Genomic DNA, 19,396 nt, shown 5'->3' on the forward strand with positions numbered 1-19,396 from the left:
TCATCAGCAAACTTGATGACATGAATTTGACACCAGAGCAGGTGCCACCTGACCACACATGTGTGTACAGGGTGTCACAGTAGGTGACTGAGGGCGCCCTGACCACCTGGCGGGAGGGAGTACAGTGTTCAGGGCGCCACCCTGAGGGGTTTGGTCAGGGGGTATGTCTCCCCATCTTGACCACCTGGGGCCTGGCGGTCAGAAAGTCCAGGACCCAGGCACACAGGGGAGTGTTCAGTTCCAGTTCCACCAGCTTATCAGCAAGTCTGGTGGGGACTATGGTGTTGAAAGCTGAACTGAAGTCAATGAACAGCATCCTCACATAGCCCCTCTTCTGGCTGTCAAGGTGAGAGAGAGTGGTGTGCAAAACCTTGGAGACCGCATCATCCGTGGATCTGTTTGGACGGTATGTAAACTCCAGCGGGTCCATGGTGCGAGGGAGGAAGGCGCAGATGTAGTTCTTGATCGGCCTCTCGAAGCATTTCATGACCACTGAGGTGAGGGTCACCTGTCGATAGTCATTCAAGCAGGCTGGAGAGGCATTCTTAGGCACTGGTACAATAGTGGATTTCTTGAAGCAGGCTGGGACCACGGGCTTGGCCAGGGAAAGGTTGAATATTGTGGTGAACACTGAGTAGCACAAGACTTTAGTACTCGCCCAGATATAAAACGACCAAGGACAAGGGACATTTATTGTCACATACACCAATTGGTGCAGTGAAATTTGAGTTACCATGCAGCACACAAATAAGATAAACACACCACTTTAAAATTTAACATAAAACATAAAAAACATCCCCCCCACAGTGGAATCAGAGATTCCCACTGTGAGGGAAGGCACCAAAGTTCAGTCCTCTTCCTAGGTATGTTTCCTCTGTTCACCCGTGGTTGGGGCCTATTGAGGCCTGCACAGTTGCCGCAACGCTGCCCTGCCCGATGTTTCATGCCCTCGAACGGAAGAACACTCTTTGCGGCCCGGAGCCTCCGGATCGGCCGCTTCCTATCCGAGTCCGTGGCTCCCGAAGTCCGCAGGCTGAGTTGGGCGGAGATTCAACACTGGCAACCTCGGTGAGAGATCCCAGGCTCCGCGATGTCAAAGTCAGCGCCGCCCGCGGCTGGAAGCTCCACAGACCACAGCTCCACGGTGTTGAAGTTGGCAGTCGCAGCATTCCAGAACTCCAACAAGGCGATTCTTCATGACGGAATCCAGTGCTGCGCCGCTGCTGAAGCTGGTAGAAATGGCGATGTTTAGATCTAGATGGTAGGCCACGAAGAGGGGTAACCAAGATGCGGCTCAAGGTGTTTAGATGCATCCTCGAAAATTTCATTTAGTTCTCTTAACTAGGAAAAAACGGCTTTTGACTGTCCCCCTCCCCCCACATAAAAAAGGGACTAATGCTAACCTCCTAAAAAAAACAAACTTTAAAACTGAAAAAATAACAAAAAAGAATGAGAGGGACAGACATTGCTGCTGTTCCCCCGTGGGCGGGGTAGCCACACAACGATGCCCGCCCGAACGGAATACCATCTTTGGGCCCCTCCGGACGGCTTTCCTATCGTCCGCGGTTCACATGTGTCAGAGCCCTCCCCTCATGCGTGCTTGGACAGCGCCGCCCACGGCTGGAATGTGTGCACATCCCGGTGTTGAGTCGGCAGTCGCCTCATTCGAAGGCCTCGCTAGCCAGCGTGCTAGAATATGTCCAGATGTTAGCCGGCGAGTCAAAGATGCGGTGTTGTTGCCCGCCTCTAGGAAAAATCATGACCTCCCAAAAAACAAAAAATAATTCAGGTCATCAGACAAAGGAGGCAGCTGGCCCCACTCCCAGATGATGTGGGGGGCATGCTCTGACATAGAATTTGTCATAGTGCCCGTAGCCCCTGCTACATAGGTGTCTGGTGTCACGCTGCTTCATCTGTGACGCCATCCTGTCCCTGTATCTCCTTTTTGCGTCCTTCACCGCCCTTCGCAGTCTGTAGGACTCTGCCTTGTAGTCATGTTCCCGGATGCCAGGCGGAGTTGTAAGCAGCGGTGCGAGCATTCAAAGCAACACCAATGCTCCTGTCCATCCAAGGTTTTTGGCTAGGAAAGAGGCTAACCCTTACCGTGGGTCGATGTTGTTGGCTATTGTTGTTGTGAAATACGTGACAGCTTCTGCAAACTCACTGACGTCTCTGGAACTTGATTGGAACATATTCCAGTCTACTTCACTCAGTGAATCCTGTAGCATGGCCTCTGAATGGTCAGACCACCGCTTTACGTCCTTTGTCACTGCCGCTTCCCGTACTCTCTGTTGTTTATATTCCGGCAGCAGGAAAATGGCGGCGTGGTCAAATTTTCCAAAAGGAGGGAGAGAAACGGCCTTGTATCCTTTCCTGAACGGTGTATAACAGTGGTCCAAAGTTCTTTCCCCCCTGATGACACACGTGATATGTTGGCAGAAGTTAGGCATAGCTTTTTTGAGGTTTGGCTTATTAAAACCCCCAGTCACCACCATAGCCGCGTCAGGATGCTTGTTCTGATGCCGATATAACACATCGCGTTGGACCAATAGTGCCGTTTCGGTGTCCGCATGTGGTGGTATGTAGACGGCTGTAATGATGACTGAGCTGAACTCCCGGGGAAGGTAGAATGGACGGCATGAGATCGTCAGATGCTCCAGGTATGAGAAAGCGTCTTAATATTCTTAGGGTTGCACCAGTTGTTGTTGGTCATGAAGCATGTTGTTGGTCATGGTCTCCTCCACCCTTTGATTGGAGCGAGAACAGAACAATGGGAGACAGAGGAGACCTCAGTGAGGGATCCTTCTATGATAATGGGGCAAGGGCGGGGGGGGGGGGGGGGGGGGGGGTAATACCACATTTACTAAAGAATGAGGACATCTCGGATATCCTAGAATGGAAAGCCTCATCTTGAGAACAGATGCAATGGAGACAAAACATTGAGAACAATGGATACTTTTTGCAAGAGACATTGTGGGAAGAAGTGTAGTCCAGATAACTGGGAGTTGGTAGGTTTGTAATAGATGTCAGTTGATTGTCTGTCTGCTGTGAAGGCAACAGAAACAATACCTGGTACAGCTAACGGTTCCTTATCCTGGCCATGCCTTCCATCATCACAGATATCCAACCCACCTAGAAATCAACTGGGGCAGAGGAATAAGGACGTTGCTGAGAAATTAAATATTTTATGCCTGTATGCAAGAAGACACAGAAAACCTCCTGGAAGTAATGGAGAACTAAATGCCTTAAGAGAATGAAGCGTTTTACCTAATTAGCATTGGATAAATTAAAAATATGAATGAGATATTTATGGAGATAGTAGATGCGGAGATACTAGTGCAGTTCCTAGAAACCAGAAAGCAGCAAATATTAGCTACTAGAATGGAAAATAAGGAAAAACTTGGAAACTATAGATCAGTCATTTCATTATATGAATTTTTGATTATAGTTTTAATATATCAATATTCTGTTCTGTAGTGGCATGGTGGCACAGCGGTAGAGTTGTAGCCTTACAGCGCCAGAGACCCGGGTTCGTTCCTGGCCACAGGTGCTTTTCTGTACGAAATCTGTATGTTCTCCCTGTGACCTGTGTGGGTTTTCTCCAGGATCTCTGGTTTCCTCTCACATTCCAAAGATTTATAGGCACAGCCGAGGGCGTGCACGCCACTGGGGATAAATGGGACTACTGTGCATAGGGTGAGCAGCTTTAAATACCTGGGAGTCCACATCACAGTGGATCTGACATGGACAACACACACTGCTGCACTGGTGAGAAAGGCAAGGCAGTGCCTTTACCACCTCAGGAAGCTGAGGAAATTCAGTCTCTCTGAGGATCCTTCAATCCTTCTACTCTGGTTCTGTAGAAGGTATCCTGTCCGGAAACATCTCGATCTGGTTTGGCTCTGCCCAGGGCAGGAAGGCTCTGCAGAGAGTAGTGCATTCGGCCGAATGCACCATGGGAACTACACTCGCCCCCCCTGCAGGATCTATACACCATGAGGTGCAGATCCAGATCATGAAGGAGCCTTACCACCCCAGCAATGGATTGTTCCAGCTGCTACAGTTAGGCAAGCGCCTCTGCTGTCACGCTGCGAAAACAGAGAGGATGAGACGGAGTTTCTTCCCACAGGCCATCAGGACTGTAAGCTCTGATCTCACCAGGGAGTAATTCTGTTCTGTCTTTTTCTTTAAATGTAAATACTGGTTCTGTTCTGTTCTGTTCTGTTCTGTTCTGTTGTTCTGCACAATCCCGCAGGCATTGCTACTTTCATTTCACTGTACTTGTATATGTATGTGACAAATAAAGTTGACTTGACTTGCTAATTGGCTTGGTATAATTGTAAATTGTCCCGTGTGTGTGTAGGATGGTGTGAGTGTGTGGGGATCGCTGGACGACACAGTGGACCAAAGGGCCTGTTTCTGCACTGTATCTCTAAACTAAAACTAGAATCTAAATTTCAAATCCACTAAACTGCAATATGAACGCAGTGTCTGTATTAACCTGTGAAATTACAGAATCATTGTAGAGATATCTTACTAAATATCTGTTGATAAAATAGAAACTATTTACCAATGTATCATTTTAATTTATATTATTTGTGTGTGGAGTCATGTCTTTGTGCATGTTCTATTTTTTTAAAGTTGGAACTAAAAAAAATTGTGATTTTATAATTTTAGACATATTTATGAAGGAATCCCCGTATCAGAAGCGATTCAGGAAAATCTACAGGATAGTGTTACGGTTTTACCACCACTTTCACCGGAATATTTGAGCGAATGGCAAAAAGTTGCAGAATATTATGTGGAGAGGCCTAGACTGATACTCTTGGGAAAATCGGTAGGCAATAGTAATTGTGTTTTGCCTTCCTGAAAAAATCTTTTTGTCATAAATTACAGACTTCAGCTTTTTCAGAATTTCTGTGGAAGATGAGTGTTTTGTTTATTAATGTTCAATAAGGTACCAAATTAAAACTTTAATGCTCATGGCGTTGGGAGTAATATATGAATATAAATGGAGGATTGGCTAATAAATTGAAATAATATGAAGATGAATTAATTTATTATCTTGGTTGTGAATCTTTTATAATTCTTTACTCATAGATTCAAGAATCATTGAATATATTCAAAATAAAGCTAGACAGATTTTTGTTCTAAAGGGAGGTCAATGTTCATGGGAAACAGATAGGGAAATGGAGCCTCCAAGATCAGACTTGTTATGATCACATTGAATGGTGGAGTAACTTCAAGGAAAATATGGTCTACTCCTCTCCTTTTCCTAATATTTTAATATTGTTATTTCATGTTATTTATTGAAAGATATAGGTGTTCTTTGTATAATCTTCTGTATGAGGAGATTGACAGATTCACAGACACAGCTGCAGAACATCATGATGATTTTACTGAAAACCTTTTGTTCCATCAAGTCTCCTCAAATAATTGTTATAACCCAGAGTGTAATTGTCATGTAACATTACTTGTCATGTAACATCTTTGTAACTGACCAAAGCTACACTGCTTCTGCTTTTCACATAATCATATCATGGGTCTTCTAGAGAAGGGGGGAAATAAACTGGAGGGATGAAAAGGCCAGAACAAATCTGGGTTGGCAACCGTTGACCTCAGGAAAGATAAAGTCCACTGTTGGCTGGGGAAGGTGTGTTAACAAGAGGGATAACAGGATGCGACCAGTGGAACTGGTAGGACGACAAGGGTGGGGAGGAGGGAGGGGAGAAGGAAGGGAGTATAGGAGTTACTTGAAATTAGAGAAATCAACGTTAATACTGCTGGTTTGTAGTAAAATATGAGGTGCTGTACCTCTGGATTGTGTGCGGCCCCACTCTGACAGTGGAGGAGGTCCAAGACAAATCTAGTGATATGTGCTTTCAGGTTTTTGTATCCTCTGATGGATGGAAGCAGGGAGAAGAGGGAATGCCCGGGATGGAAGACATCCTTGATTAGGATGGCTGCTTCCCCAAAGCAACATGAAGTGCAGATGGAGGCAATGGTGAGGGGTCTGAACTGAACTGGACTGGGCGACATCCACAACTCTGCAATTCCTTGCGGTCTTCGCCAAAACTGTTCCCAAATCAAGCTGTGATGCAACCCAATAGTATGCTTTCTACAGTAAGTAGAATAAGTTGGTAAGAGTCGTTAGAGCAATACCAAATTTCCTTAGTCTCCTGAGGAAGTAGAAGCATTGGAGTGCATTTTGCATGTAGCTTCATTTTGGTTGGTCCAGGACTGTTTATATTTATGCCTTGGAACTTGAAGCTCTCAATCATTTCCACTTTGGCACCATTGATGCTGATTGGTGCATGTAAACCACCATGCTTCCTGAAGTTAATAAATAGCTCCTTCATTATGCTGACATTGAGGGAGATGGTGTTGTCCTGACACCATGTTATTAAGCTCTCTACTTCTGTACTCCGTCTCATCATTGTTCTAGATCCAGCCACTATCGCAGTTCCATCTGCAAATTTTAGATGGAGTTATAGCAGAATTATAGCAGAGTATGTTGAGAGTATAGTAAGGTGCTCAAAATGTATCCTTGTAGGCACTGTTGTTGACAATTGTGGAAGATGTATTGTCACCTATTATCACTTATTGTGGTCTATGGGTCAGAAAGTTGTGGATCCAGTGGCAGAGGATGTGTTGACTCTTGGATCCAGGAGTTTGGAGATGAGCGTAGATGGGATTAAAGTGTTGAATGCAGAGCTACAGTCAATAAATAGGTGTCTGACATAGGTGCCTTTGTTATTGAGGTGTTCCAGAGATTACTATTATGACAGAGAAATGTGCACACCTCCCAGCATATGCAAGTAATCTGTTTTATTTATACAATAATTGCACCCTAATTGGTTTGTTGGATGTATGGGGTGAAAAGAGCAATAGTGACTTATTCTATTGTTGAGTTCCTGGTGCAAAATTCACATTTGGTTTAGGTGCAACTGATTTGGAACTGTATTTTGAGACTGAATGTGTAACATCCGATACTCCATTCTGAGGCTGAGTTCGGGATGACAGTAGGTTAAAGACAAAACTGGGCCTTGTAAAAGGGGATGCCATCGGATTCCAGCACGTTTAGATGAAAAATGATCATGGAGGCAGGGTATGGTGGGGTGATGGCAAAGACAAGGCACATTGTCACTTATTGATATATGGGAAGAGATAATGGCATTGATATACAATAGGGCAAGAAAATGCGTGATTGGAAGAGGATGTTCAGGAGGGAAGTTAGGATTCAGATTTATGGTTGAAATTCCAGAATAACACCTCAGTAATGGATAATTTAATGGATGGAATGGTGGAGGCTGGATTTTTTAAGCTTAAGGGAGAAGGGTGGTTAATGTTGTGACATTTTGGAGGATTGAGACCCTGGATTGTGTGAACAGATGAGATAATTGTGAAGAATGCAAAATAACACGACGATTGTCTTTCCTGGAGCAACGTGAACCAATCCTAATGGAGTGTTCCAAAAGAAGCATTACACTCAGAATGACATATTTTTGTTTATCCATGATGTGAAAATCACATTGGGATACTAGGATGACTCTTGCCAGAAAATTCCTCATTAAATTTCGTAGTGGATAGTACTGTATAACATTGGACTCAGTGTTTTTTCAGATACCTGAGCAAAAGTGTTTTGGATTTGATCCACTGCAGTTCACCAACGCCTCAACAGGTCCACGGCTTATGCCTTCTCCCTGGCCCCACACTCATCCCTGGAACACCTGGACAACCTGCAGACACCTACATCAGACTGCCATTCATAGACTATAGCTCTGCTTTCAATACTATTATCCCATCCAAGCATCTCCAAACTCATGGAACTTGGATTCAGCACTTATCTCTGGAATTGGATTCCTGACCAACAGACCACGTTCAGTGAGGATAGGTGACAAATCATCTCTTACGATAATCCTCAACACTGGTGCCAGGCATGGATGCATTCTCGGCCCCCTTCTTTACTCCTTATACACCCACGATTGTACAAAATCCAGCTCAATTTACAAATTTACAGACAACACTGCCATAGTGGACCCGATATCAATTAATGATGAGACGGAGTACAGAAAGGAGTTTAAGAACCTCGTAACCTGGTACCAAGGCAACAATGTTTTCCTCAATGTCAGCTAGACAAAGGAGATTGTGATCGGCTTCAGGAAGTGAAGTGGTACAGATACCCTGGTATACATTGACATTGCTGAAGTACAGACGGTTGAAAGTTTCAAGTTCTTAGGAGTAAATATCACCAGCAACTTGTCCTGAACCAGCCATATCAAAACAATGGCCAAGAAAGGAGACCAACTACTTCCTTAAAAGGCTTAGGAAGTTTGATGTCCTCATCTACACTCACCAACGGTGCAGATGTGTCATAGAAAACATTTTACGGGGATACATCACAGCACGGTTTGGTAAAAGGTCCATCCAAGACAGCAACCCAAATTGCAGAGAATTATGGACATAGCCCAAACTATTATGCAAACCAACTTCCCTTCCATTGACTGCATCTATATTTCACGTTGCCTTGGGAAGGCCACCAGCATAATCAAGGACAGGTATCACCCTAGTTACTCCATTTTCACCTCTCTCCTTTCAGGCAAGAGGTACAGAAGTGTGAAAACGCATATCTCCAGATTCAAGGGTAATTTCTTCCCAGCTGTTATCAGGCAACTGATCCATCCCATCACCAACTTGAGAGCGATCCTGACCTACCGTCTACCTCATTGGAGTCCCACCAACTATCTTTTATCGGACTTTACTGGACTATATCTTGCACTAAATGTTAATCCCTTATCCTGTATCTGTACACTGTGAATAGCTTGATTGTAATCATGTATAGTATTTTTGCTGACTGGATAGCACACAACAAAAAAGTTTTTCACTGTACATCAGTACACGTGACAATGATATACTAAACCAAACCGATGGTGCTCAAACCACACAAGTTACGTGTGAACAGTTGTGCAGGTGGGCATCGAATGCAGGTAATTTTCTGCGTGCTTCAAAATTTAGGCTATTGTGTTTAGAACAATTGATTTTACTGTGATATTCTAATAGAAGAAGGGATTTTCACCATTCTGATACATTTTTAATAATGTTTCTTCCATACCTTGCATAGAAATCTGACTCTTTGTATTTGTATTGAACAGATGCAAATTCACAAAGATGCAACAAAGCTGTTTTGGACACCAGCACTTCCTAAGTTTGCAGTTCCTATTTCGCACATACAGGAAACCCTATACCCAAAACTGCAAATGGAATTGGTAATAGGAATCTTTTTTTCCCAAAAATTATATTCTGTTTCCTATCTTTATTCATTATGAGAAGGTGGGATGTAAACTTGCAATTTTCCATCTGGTAGATAAATCAAATATAAGTAAATGGACTCGAGTAACTTTGATTTACTGAAAATGTCCTAAAAGGCTTTTGGACAGATACATGGACAGGAACGGTTTAGAGGGATATGGGTCAGATATGGGCAGGTGGGACTGATGTAGTTAGGGCAGCTTGGTTGGTATGGGCTTGGGCTGAAGGGCTTGGGTTTGTGCTGTACAAATACAAGATGCGGAACTCTTGTTCCTGAGGTCTTAGATATGTGTCCCAGAAAGGGTAAGTAGATACCTGGGTTCAGAACTGTTAACTGAAATGTTAGAATCATTGAATGATAAGCTGAGAAAGATGCCATTTGGGCCACATGCTTGTTTTTGAAAGAGCTTTTTAAGGTCGACACAGTGGTGTAGCTGTAGAGCTACTACCTTACAGCGCCAGAGATCTGGCTTCGATCCTGACTGTGGGTGCTTGTCTGTACGAGTTTGTACATTCTCCCCATGACCCGCATGTGTTTTCTCCGGTTCCCTCCCACACTCCAAAGACATACAGGTTTGTAGTTAATTGGCTTGGTGTAAATGTAAATTGTCCCTAGTGTGTGTGGAATAGTGTTAGTGTGCCAGGTTTGCTGGTTGGTGGGGTCTCAGCGGGCCGAATTGTCTGTTTCCGCGCTGTATCTCTAAACTAAAAACTAAACTATGCAAAGAACGAGTAGAATGAAGGTGGACCTCATTGGAATGTACAGAATAGTGAAAGGCTTGGATAGAGTAGATGTGGTGAAGTTGTTTCCACTCGTGGGAGAGTCTAGGACTAGAGGTCATAGCCTCAGAATTAAAGGATGTTCCTTTAGGAAGGAGATGAGGAGGAATTTCTTTAGTCAGAGGGTGGTGAATATACGGAATTCTTTGCAACAGAAGGCTGTGGAAGCTAAGTCAATAGATACTTTTAAGGCAGAGATAGATTCTTGATTAGTACCGATGTTGGGTTATGAGGAATAGGCAGGAGAATGTGGTTAGGAGAAAGAGATAGATCTGCCATGATTGAATGGCGGAGTAGACTTGAAGGGCCAAATGGCTTAATTCTGCTCCTATCACTTATGATCTTATAAGAACACAAAAACAATACTGCAGATGTTGGAAATTGAAAAAGGAAAACAGAAAATGTTGGAAACATACAGTGCATCAAGTAGTGCATCTATGGAAAAATAAAAAAACACTTTAAAGGTCTGAGAAAGAACCCATCAGTTCCATGGAAGGTGGGGGACGGTCTGTTATTACAAAGGAATATATTTAATAAGGTGAGACCAAATCAGTTATTGTGGCAGTTAGAAGCAGTTATGCCTCTTTGTCTGTGTTGTGTGTTGCTAATAGCAGGGCTATGTGATATGCACAGTAGAGTAGGCTGTACTAATGGAGAAAAACAGCTGAGCCAATGCCTGATTTAGAGATTCTGGCCTATAGTGACCCAAAGAAAATCTGAACACAACATTGATAATGCTGAAGATAGACACAAAATGCTAGAGGAACTCAGCGGGTCAGGCAGCATCTCTGGAGAAGGAATAGGTGATGTTTCAGATCGAGACCCTTCTCAATGATGTTGAATGTCAAGGGCAGGTGATTAACATCCTCTTTTTGGAGTTGGTGGTTCCTTGCAATTGTGTGGCACAATGTTATTTTCCATCTATCAGCCCATTTTGAAAATAATTTAGCAATTGCTACATGCAGCCAGATAGTGCTTAATTAGCTGAGGAATTGTGAATAAAATTGTAGTGATTTTTTGCTGTACGTAAACTAAGTGTGCTTGGATGTAATGTCTGGCCACGTGTGAATGTTAAAAAGCAAATGTACTATATTTTAAAGGTCATGTTTGAGTTCAATGTAAAAAGGATGATTTCCAGCAAGTATTGGATGGTATAATGGAATAATGGTGTCACAAACCTTGGAGAGGTCAATGGAAATCTCACTAGCAATCATGTTTGGCTCAAAGCCTTCATTGCTATTTGCATAAATTCTTCACTGAACCTATATATGGGCGATGAGTTGATTTCCTAGTATGGGTAGGAGCTTATTTGGGATGATATGTTCAAAGCTCAAATACTAGATGGCATAGATTTAAGGTGAGAGGGACAAAGTTTAAAATAAACGTGTGGGGCAACTTTTTTACACAGAGGGTGATGTGTATCTGCAACTCACTGCCAGGGTTGCTGATTGAGGCAAATATGAAAGTGGCATTTAAGAAGCATTTGTATGGCCATATGGATATGTAGAGAATGGAGAGATATGGATTGTGCACAGGTAAATAAGATGGTGTTGGCATCATGTTTGGTACAGAGGTTGTGGGCTGAAGGGCCTGGTCTTCTGCTGAATTGTTCTATGTTATCTGCGTGCAGACTTGGCAAACAAGATAATTGTGCCAAATCCTTATTGGATTTATATTGATAGATCAATGGGTCCTCATCTAATTTCAGAAATACAACAATGCTTGCTTGTCTACAGGTCTTCAATGAACAATGTTGAACATTTACAGCAGCCATTGCTGACCTGAATAATTGTATTTGTTCTCTGTGACTATCTTGCAGCCTTGTAACTTTGCTAGTCTTCATGCCGCCGTGTAACTTTGCTAGTCTTCATGCCATTGACATTGCAGGAGCATCCACATCACAGCCATGCAAGTCAATTTGACTGCTGAATCTGGGCTCACCATTAGAGAATAATGAAATCATTGTTTCTAAATTGTTATTGTTCAGATGTAATATTTTCTAAAACTGATTCATGTTGTTCTGGCATTTAACATGCGGATCCTAACCTTGGGGATTTAACCTCCGTAATATCTGTACCAACTCTACAGGATCAAGTGAACCCTTGTGACTTTCATCTGAATCAGGATGAAGAATATGATGTAAACGAGGAACAGGACAATTTGAACAAAAAAGCTGCTCTGGTATGACTCTTTTTTTTCTATCTTAGTCTATCTCCTGTGATGGAGACAGTGAGATCAAGAAACAGAAGGGAGATGTCGGAGATGGTCCAAGTGAATTTAAATGCACCTGTCCCTATACCTCCTCCCTCGACTCCGTCCAAGGACCCCAACAGTCCTTTTAGGTGAGGCAGAGGTTCACTTGCACCTCATCCAACCTCATCTACTGTATCAGCTGTTCCATGTGTGGACATATCGGCGAGACCAAGCGCAGGTTCGGCGATCGTTTCGCTGAACACCGCAGCACAATCCGCCCAGGACTATGCGATTTCCCAGTTACAAAACACTAATTCCCCATCCTATTCCCATACTGACCTTTCTGTGCTGGGCCTTCTCCATTGTTAGAGTGAGGCCCAATGCATATTGGAGGAACAGCACCTCATATTTCACTTGGGCAGCTAACAGTTCAGCTGTATGAATATTGATTTCCCTTGTATTCTCTCTCTCTCCGTCCCTTCCCCACCCTAGATCTCCAACTAGTTTCAATGTCCTTCCAATAAATTTTATTGATTGTATGCCTCCTTGTCACCTTGTCACTCATGACGAGTTTTGCCATCAAAATGTTCACTAACACCCACAAATATCTTAAACGTTTGGCTTATACACCATTTGCAGGCCCAACATTATACGCCATTTGCAGGCCCACTGCAACCCTCAACATCGGAGCAGTTTTTGAAACCAGAAAATCAGGAGAACATGAAAAGAATTGATAATATGCGGGTTTCCTTATTAATCAATAAATTATACACCAAAGCACCAAGATCATTTAATGTGCAAAGTTGGGTTAAGATGAGTGTGCAGAGCTGATGGCTGTAAATATTTGTAACCTAGATGTATTACTGGTACCTTATGCAAGTATAACTGCTGTATCTATGGTTTGCGATGAGAAGTGTGCCACAGGTGTCAACAAAGAAACCAGCTTGCTCTCTGCTGTCCTTCATAACCACAGTAGCATAAGCAACTTCATTCATTCATTCATCATAGTTGAAAACATTAGTGACGCAGTGGTGCTGGTTTCCAATGTGAACAGTGACGGACGCACTACAGATCTCTGTCCTCCAGTTCCTGCGGACTTCCACCGCTGGAAGTGTTGGATTTTGGTGTGTATGCTTTATCATCATTCCTTACAATGCTATATATGACAGTGATCGCAACTTCGACTGAAGTGTGGATGGCCGTTGGCTCGCTAGAATCTTATCCGCCATTTCACAGGCCTTGTTTTTGGTCCTGCTGGGGGTGCACAGCCCCTCCTCACCTGGCAAACCAGGTGGGGGGAGACGGTTTAGTCACGGACTACCCGACCATGGAGCAGGTAGCAGGTACCGGTGGCGGGGGGAACTCCCCCCGACCTGCCTCTGATCTAAGCAACTAGTGTGGAAATTTAGGCATGGGCCCTTATTCTTGAACCATCTTCCATGTGCTGTGTCCAAAGTGTTCATTAAGATAAAAGTTAAAATACGATTAAAAAGTAATTATGAATTAATATTCATGTCAAGGTTGGTTTTTAATTATATTCATGTTTCATTGTACATTGTTCATTAGCTAAACAATTAAATTGTGCAAATAATTTCAGAGTATTTGATAGTAATTATATGCTTTATAGGTCATAATATCTCCAGTTCCACTGTGCATAAATTATTTGAGATCCCTTAAGTGATCTATAATGTTGGTGATCTATGAGTGATCTATAAGCTGTCAGAGGAGGTGATAGAGGGAGGTACAATTACAATGCTTAAAATATATTTGGACAGGAACATAGAGGAAGGATTTCGAGGGATTGAGCTGGGCCAAAGGGCCTGGTTCCGTGTTGTATCATAATAGATGTATCGGAAACACTGAAGATGGTCATCAAGAATTGTAGCATGATCTTGATCAGCTTGATAAGGGGCCAAGGAATGACAAATGGAATTCAATGAGAATAAGAGTGAGGTGTGGATTTTGGGAGGTCAAATCAAGGTAGGTCTTTCACAGTGAATGGCAAGGCCTATGGGGGTGTCGTAAAACAGAGAGATCTGGCAGTACAAATACATAATTCTCTGAAAGTGGTACCACACGTAGACAGTGAAAAAGGTTTTTGGCATGCTTGCCTTCGTCAGTCAGGGCATTTATTATAGATGTTGGGACATATGTTGCAGTACTACAAGACATTGGTACGGCTGCACTTGGATATTGTGTTCCATTTTCCAGATTCAAGGGATTAAATAATAGGGAGAGGTTGGGCAGGCTAGGACTTTATTCCTCGGAATGCATGGGAATGAGAGTTGATTTTGTGGAGTGTAAAATTATGAGGGGCATGGGAGGGTGATTGCACACAATTTTTTCCCTGGGTTGGGGAATCAAGAACTGGAGTGAATAGGTTTTGTGAGAGGAGAAAGATTTAAAAGGCACCTGAGAGACTGGGTTGTACGTATATGTGTGTTTTTACAACACTGGGAACAAAAGAGTGACATCTATCTGTCTGTCTATCTATCTATCTATCTATCTATCTATCTATCTATCTATCTATCTATCTATCTATCTATCAGTCCGCCTGCTGTCCGGCTGCCGTCCGGCTGCATTTCTTCATTTGATTCATTGCCACGCCCAATCCAGACGCTCAATCTCCGAGATATTTTCCATTTCGGTAGAGATTTCGCTTTTCTTTCTAAGTATCCGCTCCTCATTTCATTTTGTCGTGTTGAAGTACATGTTTTTAATCAAATCCTTCTCCCCCCCCCCCCCCCCCCCCCCCCCACCCCCAAGTATTTCAAAAATAAACAGGCTTCTCCATTTACATGTCAGCTTCCAACACACTTCGAAACAAAGTTGCAAGAGAGGAACACTGACCTTTTCACTGCTGCAGCAGGCAGGGGAGGGCTGCAATCTTACATTTGGGAACGGGCTCAGTTCCAATGGAGGAGACAGGTGCATGGCGGAATATTGGGTTGGGGGATCACACCATTGGGGGAGCAGACCCAACGGGTCTGCACTTGGTCTAGTTAATATATAAAACTGTGTGCCTGTCGCCTGTCGTCCGTCCGTCCGTCCGGCTGCCGGCTGCCTTTCTTCGTTTTGATTCGTTCCATCGTGTGATGTCACAATGCCCAATGTTCACATATGTCCAATCGGAATGGATCCATTTACATATGCCTTTGCAGGAGCCCCAGCCCACGGTGAACGTTCCATTGTGTGATGTCACAATGCCCAATGCTCAAAGACATTCTTGCCATAGAGGGAGTACAGAGAAGGTTCACCAGACTGATTCCTGAGATGTCAGGACGTTCATATGAATAAAGACTGGATAGACTCGGCTTGTACTCGCTAGATTTTAGAAGATTGAGGGGGGATCTTATAGAAAACGATGTTGGGGAAGTCCAGAACAAGGGGTCACAGTTTAAGGATAAGGGGGAAATCTTCTAGGACCGAGATGAGAAAAACATTTTACACACAGAGAGTGGTGAATCTCTGGAATTCACTGCCACAGAAGGTAGTTGAGGCCTGTTCATTGGCTATATTTAAGAGGAAGTTAGATGTGGCCCTTGTGGCTAAAGGGATCAGGGCGTGTGGAGAGAAGACAGGTACAGGATACTGAGTTGGATGATCAACCATGATCATATTGACTGGAGGTGCAGGCTCGAAGGGCTGAATGGCCTACTCCTGCACCTGATTTCTATGTTTCTAAGTTTCCCTCTTCTCACCTATCTCCATCTCACACCCATCCCTCTCTCCCCCACCCCCCTTCACTCTCTACCCTATCCCCTTCCTGCTCTCCCCCCGCCCCCTTCCTCCTACCCCTCTGTCCCTACTTCCACCACTCCCCCTAACCCCACCCCTTTCCCTCCCCCACCCCCCCTCTCTCTCCCCCTCCTTCTCTCTCTCTCTCTCTCTCTCTCTCTCTCTCTCTCTCTCTCTCCCCCCTGCTCTCTCTCTTTCCACCTCTCCCCCCCTCCCACTATCCCTCCCCACTCTTTCTTCCCCCCCTCTCCCCCACCTCTCCCCCTCCCTCCACACTGTTCCCCCTCCCTCCACACTCCTACCCCTCCCTCCTGCTCTCCGTCCCCATCCCTCCCCCCACATCTCTCTCCCCTCCCCTTCCCTCTCTCCTCCCTCTCTTCTACACTTCTCTTCCCCCTCCACTCTCCCTCCCCACTCTTTTCCCTCTCTCCACCCACCCCTCTCCCCTTCCCTCCCTCCTCCCCTCCCTCCCCCCCCCCCCCCCACCCACATCTCTCTCCCCATCTCTCTCTCTCTCACCCCCTACCCCGCTCTTCTTTCCCTCCCAAATCTGTCCCATTCCTCCTCCTCCTCTCCTCCCCTCCCTCCCCTCTTCTCACCCTCCCCTCTCACCACCCCGTCTGCCCCTACCCCGCTCCGCCCACCTGTGTGTTTGGGGGGTGGTTAGTGTGAGTGTGATGCCGCAGCTCCTGGGGAAACAGACCCAACGGGTCTGCACTTGGTCTAGTTATTATATAAAACTGTGTGCCTGCCGGCGACCGTCCGTCCGGCTGCCGGCTACCTTTATTCCTTTGATTCCTTGCTACGCCGAAACCAGACGCAGAATCGCCGAGATTTTTTCCATTTCGGTAGAGATTTCACTTTCCAAGTATCCACTCCTGATTACATTTTGTAGTGTTTATGTACACATTTTTAATCCAATCCTTTTCCCCCACCCCCTCCCCAATATTAAAAAAAAAACTGGCTTCTCACCCATAGAAGCAGCCCCAGCCCCTGGTGAATGTTCCATCGTGTGATGTCACAATGCCCGATGCTCACAGATGTCCAATCGGAATGGATCATTTACATATGCCTTTGCAGGAGCACCAGCACCTGGTGAACGTTCCATTGTGTGATGTCACAATGCCCAATGCTCAAAGACATTCTTGCCATAGAGGGAGTACAGATAAGTTTCACCAGACTGATTCCTGGGATGTCAGGACTTTCATATGAATAAAGACTGGATAGACTCGGCTTGTACTCGCTAGATTTTAGAAGATTGAGGGGGTATCTTATAGAAACTTACAAAAGCCTTAAGGGGTTGGACAGGCTAGATGCAGGATGATTGTTCCAGATGTTGGGGAAGTCCAGAACAAGGGGTCACAGTTTAAGGATAAGGGGGAAATCCTTTAGGACCGAGATGAGAAAAACATTTTTCACACAGAGAGTGGTGAATCTCTGGAATTCTCTGCCACAGTAGGTAGTTGAGGCCAGTTCATTGGCTATATTTAAGAGGGAGTTAGATGTGGCTAAAGGGATCAGGGGGTATGGAGAGAAGGCAGGTATAGGATACTGAGTTGGATGATCAGCCATGATCATATTGAATGGTGGTGCAGGCTCAAAGGGCCGAATGGCCTACTCCTGCACTTAATTTCTATGTTTCTATGTTTTCCCTCTCCTCACCCCTCTCCCTCTCCCACCCATCCCCTCTCTCCCCCCCCCCCCCTCCCCCTCTCCACCCCGCCCCCTTCCCCCCCTACCCCTCTGTCCCTCTTCCACTACTCCCCCCTACCCCTCCCTCCCCACTCTTCCACTTCTCTCCCCTTAACCCGCCCCTCTCCCTCCCCCACCCTTCCCCTCCCCTTCCTCTCTCTCCCCCACCCCTTCCCCTACCCCTCTGTCCCTCTTCCACCCCTCCCCCGTCCCTCTTCCACCACTCCCGCTACCCCTCTACCCCTCCCTCCGTCCACTCTTCCACTTTTCTCCCCCTTCTCTCCTCCCCCTCCATCTCCTCACCCCTCTCCCTCTCCCATCCCTCTCACCCCCACCCCCTTCCTCTCTACCCCACCCCCTTCCCTCTCTCCACCCCGCCCCCTTCCCCCTATCCCTCTGTCCCTCTTCCATCACTCCCCCTACCCCTCTCCCCCTCCCTCCCCCCTCCTCCACCCCCCCCCCCTCACCCCCCCCTCTCCCCCCCCCCCCCTCTCCCCCTCCCCTCCCTCCTCCCCTCCCTCCCCATCTCCCCCTCCCCAACATCTCTCTCCCCATCCCCCCTCTCTCACCCCCTACCCCGCTCTCCTTTCCCTCCCAAATCTGTACCGTTTCCTCCTCCTCCTCTCCCCTCCCTCCCCTCTTCTCACCCCCCTCCCCCCACCTGTGTGTTTGGGGGGGTGGTTAATGTGAGCGTGATGCCACAGACCCCCCCACCCCCCCGCAAACCCCGTTGGGTCTGCACTTGGTCTAGTCATACATAAAACTGAAGTTCACAAATACATTTTTCAACATGATTCACATTAATCAAAAACCCTTACAGCAGCAGTACGTTGACTGGGAGAGATAGTTCATGACGTTTGAGAAAATTCGATAAATAAACAAAATTCCTTGTTTAACATGCGTTCCTCTGCGTTTTTTTACACTTTGTTTGGTGTCCACCATAACAACCATTACATGAAATTTAAAAAGTCTTTTTTTTTTAAAGCTTGATAGCTGATTTCTTCACTTTTGCTGTTTTTAAACATACAAATGTACTTTCTTGCTATAAACATGGAGTCTGTGACCAAATGAGCAATATTCCTGTTATCTACTGAAACGTGCGTTAAAATGAACCAAAATGAAAGTAGCTTCCAGTATTTCTTATTTTGTAATTTCTTTCTCATGTTTTGAATAAACTTTGTGGAAATATTTGTCCATACATAATAAGAGACTGCAGGTACATAATTTGATGGAAATATAGCTACTGTAAAATGCTGGTGTTATGCGTGTGATGGCGGACACCAAAAATATTCACTGATTTTGGCATGCTGTAGCTTTTACAGAATCTTGATATTAAGGTTACTATCTTCTCATAATTTCATTATCTATTACGTTCTTCAAACTAGAACATTTTCAATCTCCTTCGGAAGTTCTTTGGTCTTAATTCAAAAGAGAGTTAGATGGAGCTCTTTAGGCTAACAGAATCAAGGCATATGGGGAGAAGGCAGGAATGGGGTACTGATTGTGGATGATCAGCCATGATTACATTGAATGGCGATGCTGGTTCTTTCTTGTTGTGTCTCTTGTTGAATTCTGCTGCTCACTGTATCTCAATGTCTCTTTGCTGTTGATGAAAAAAAGACACACAATTAATAGAGAGACATTACTGAATGGTCAAATTTTAACCTGAAGAAAATCTGAAAAT

General features: G+C 44.9%; 1 protein-coding gene across 5 annotated transcripts in view; it reads left to right on the forward strand.

Moving 5' to 3' along the window:
- The window catches only part of ttc6 (tetratricopeptide repeat domain 6), a 162,003-nt gene that overhangs the window by 51,907 nt on the left and 90,700 nt on the right, over positions 1–19,396 (forward strand). For 4 of the 5 annotated variants that reach the window (XM_055640545.1, XM_055640546.1, XM_055640548.1 and 1 more), the window contains 3 exons: positions 4,678–4,837; positions 9,153–9,266; positions 12,178–12,270. In XM_055640545.1, the coding sequence (XP_055496520.1) occupies positions 4,678–4,837; positions 9,153–9,266; positions 12,178–12,270 (367 nt within the window). The remainder of the gene's footprint in view (positions 1–4,677; positions 4,838–9,152; positions 9,267–12,177; positions 12,271–19,396) is intronic. The other variant, XM_055640547.1, reaches the window with a different exon arrangement.

The sequence above is a fragment of the Leucoraja erinacea genome, chromosome 9 (genome assembly GCF_028641065.1).
Source record: "Leucoraja erinacea ecotype New England chromosome 9, Leri_hhj_1, whole genome shotgun sequence".
NCBI classification, from domain to species: domain Eukaryota; kingdom Metazoa; phylum Chordata; class Chondrichthyes; order Rajiformes; family Rajidae; genus Leucoraja; species Leucoraja erinaceus.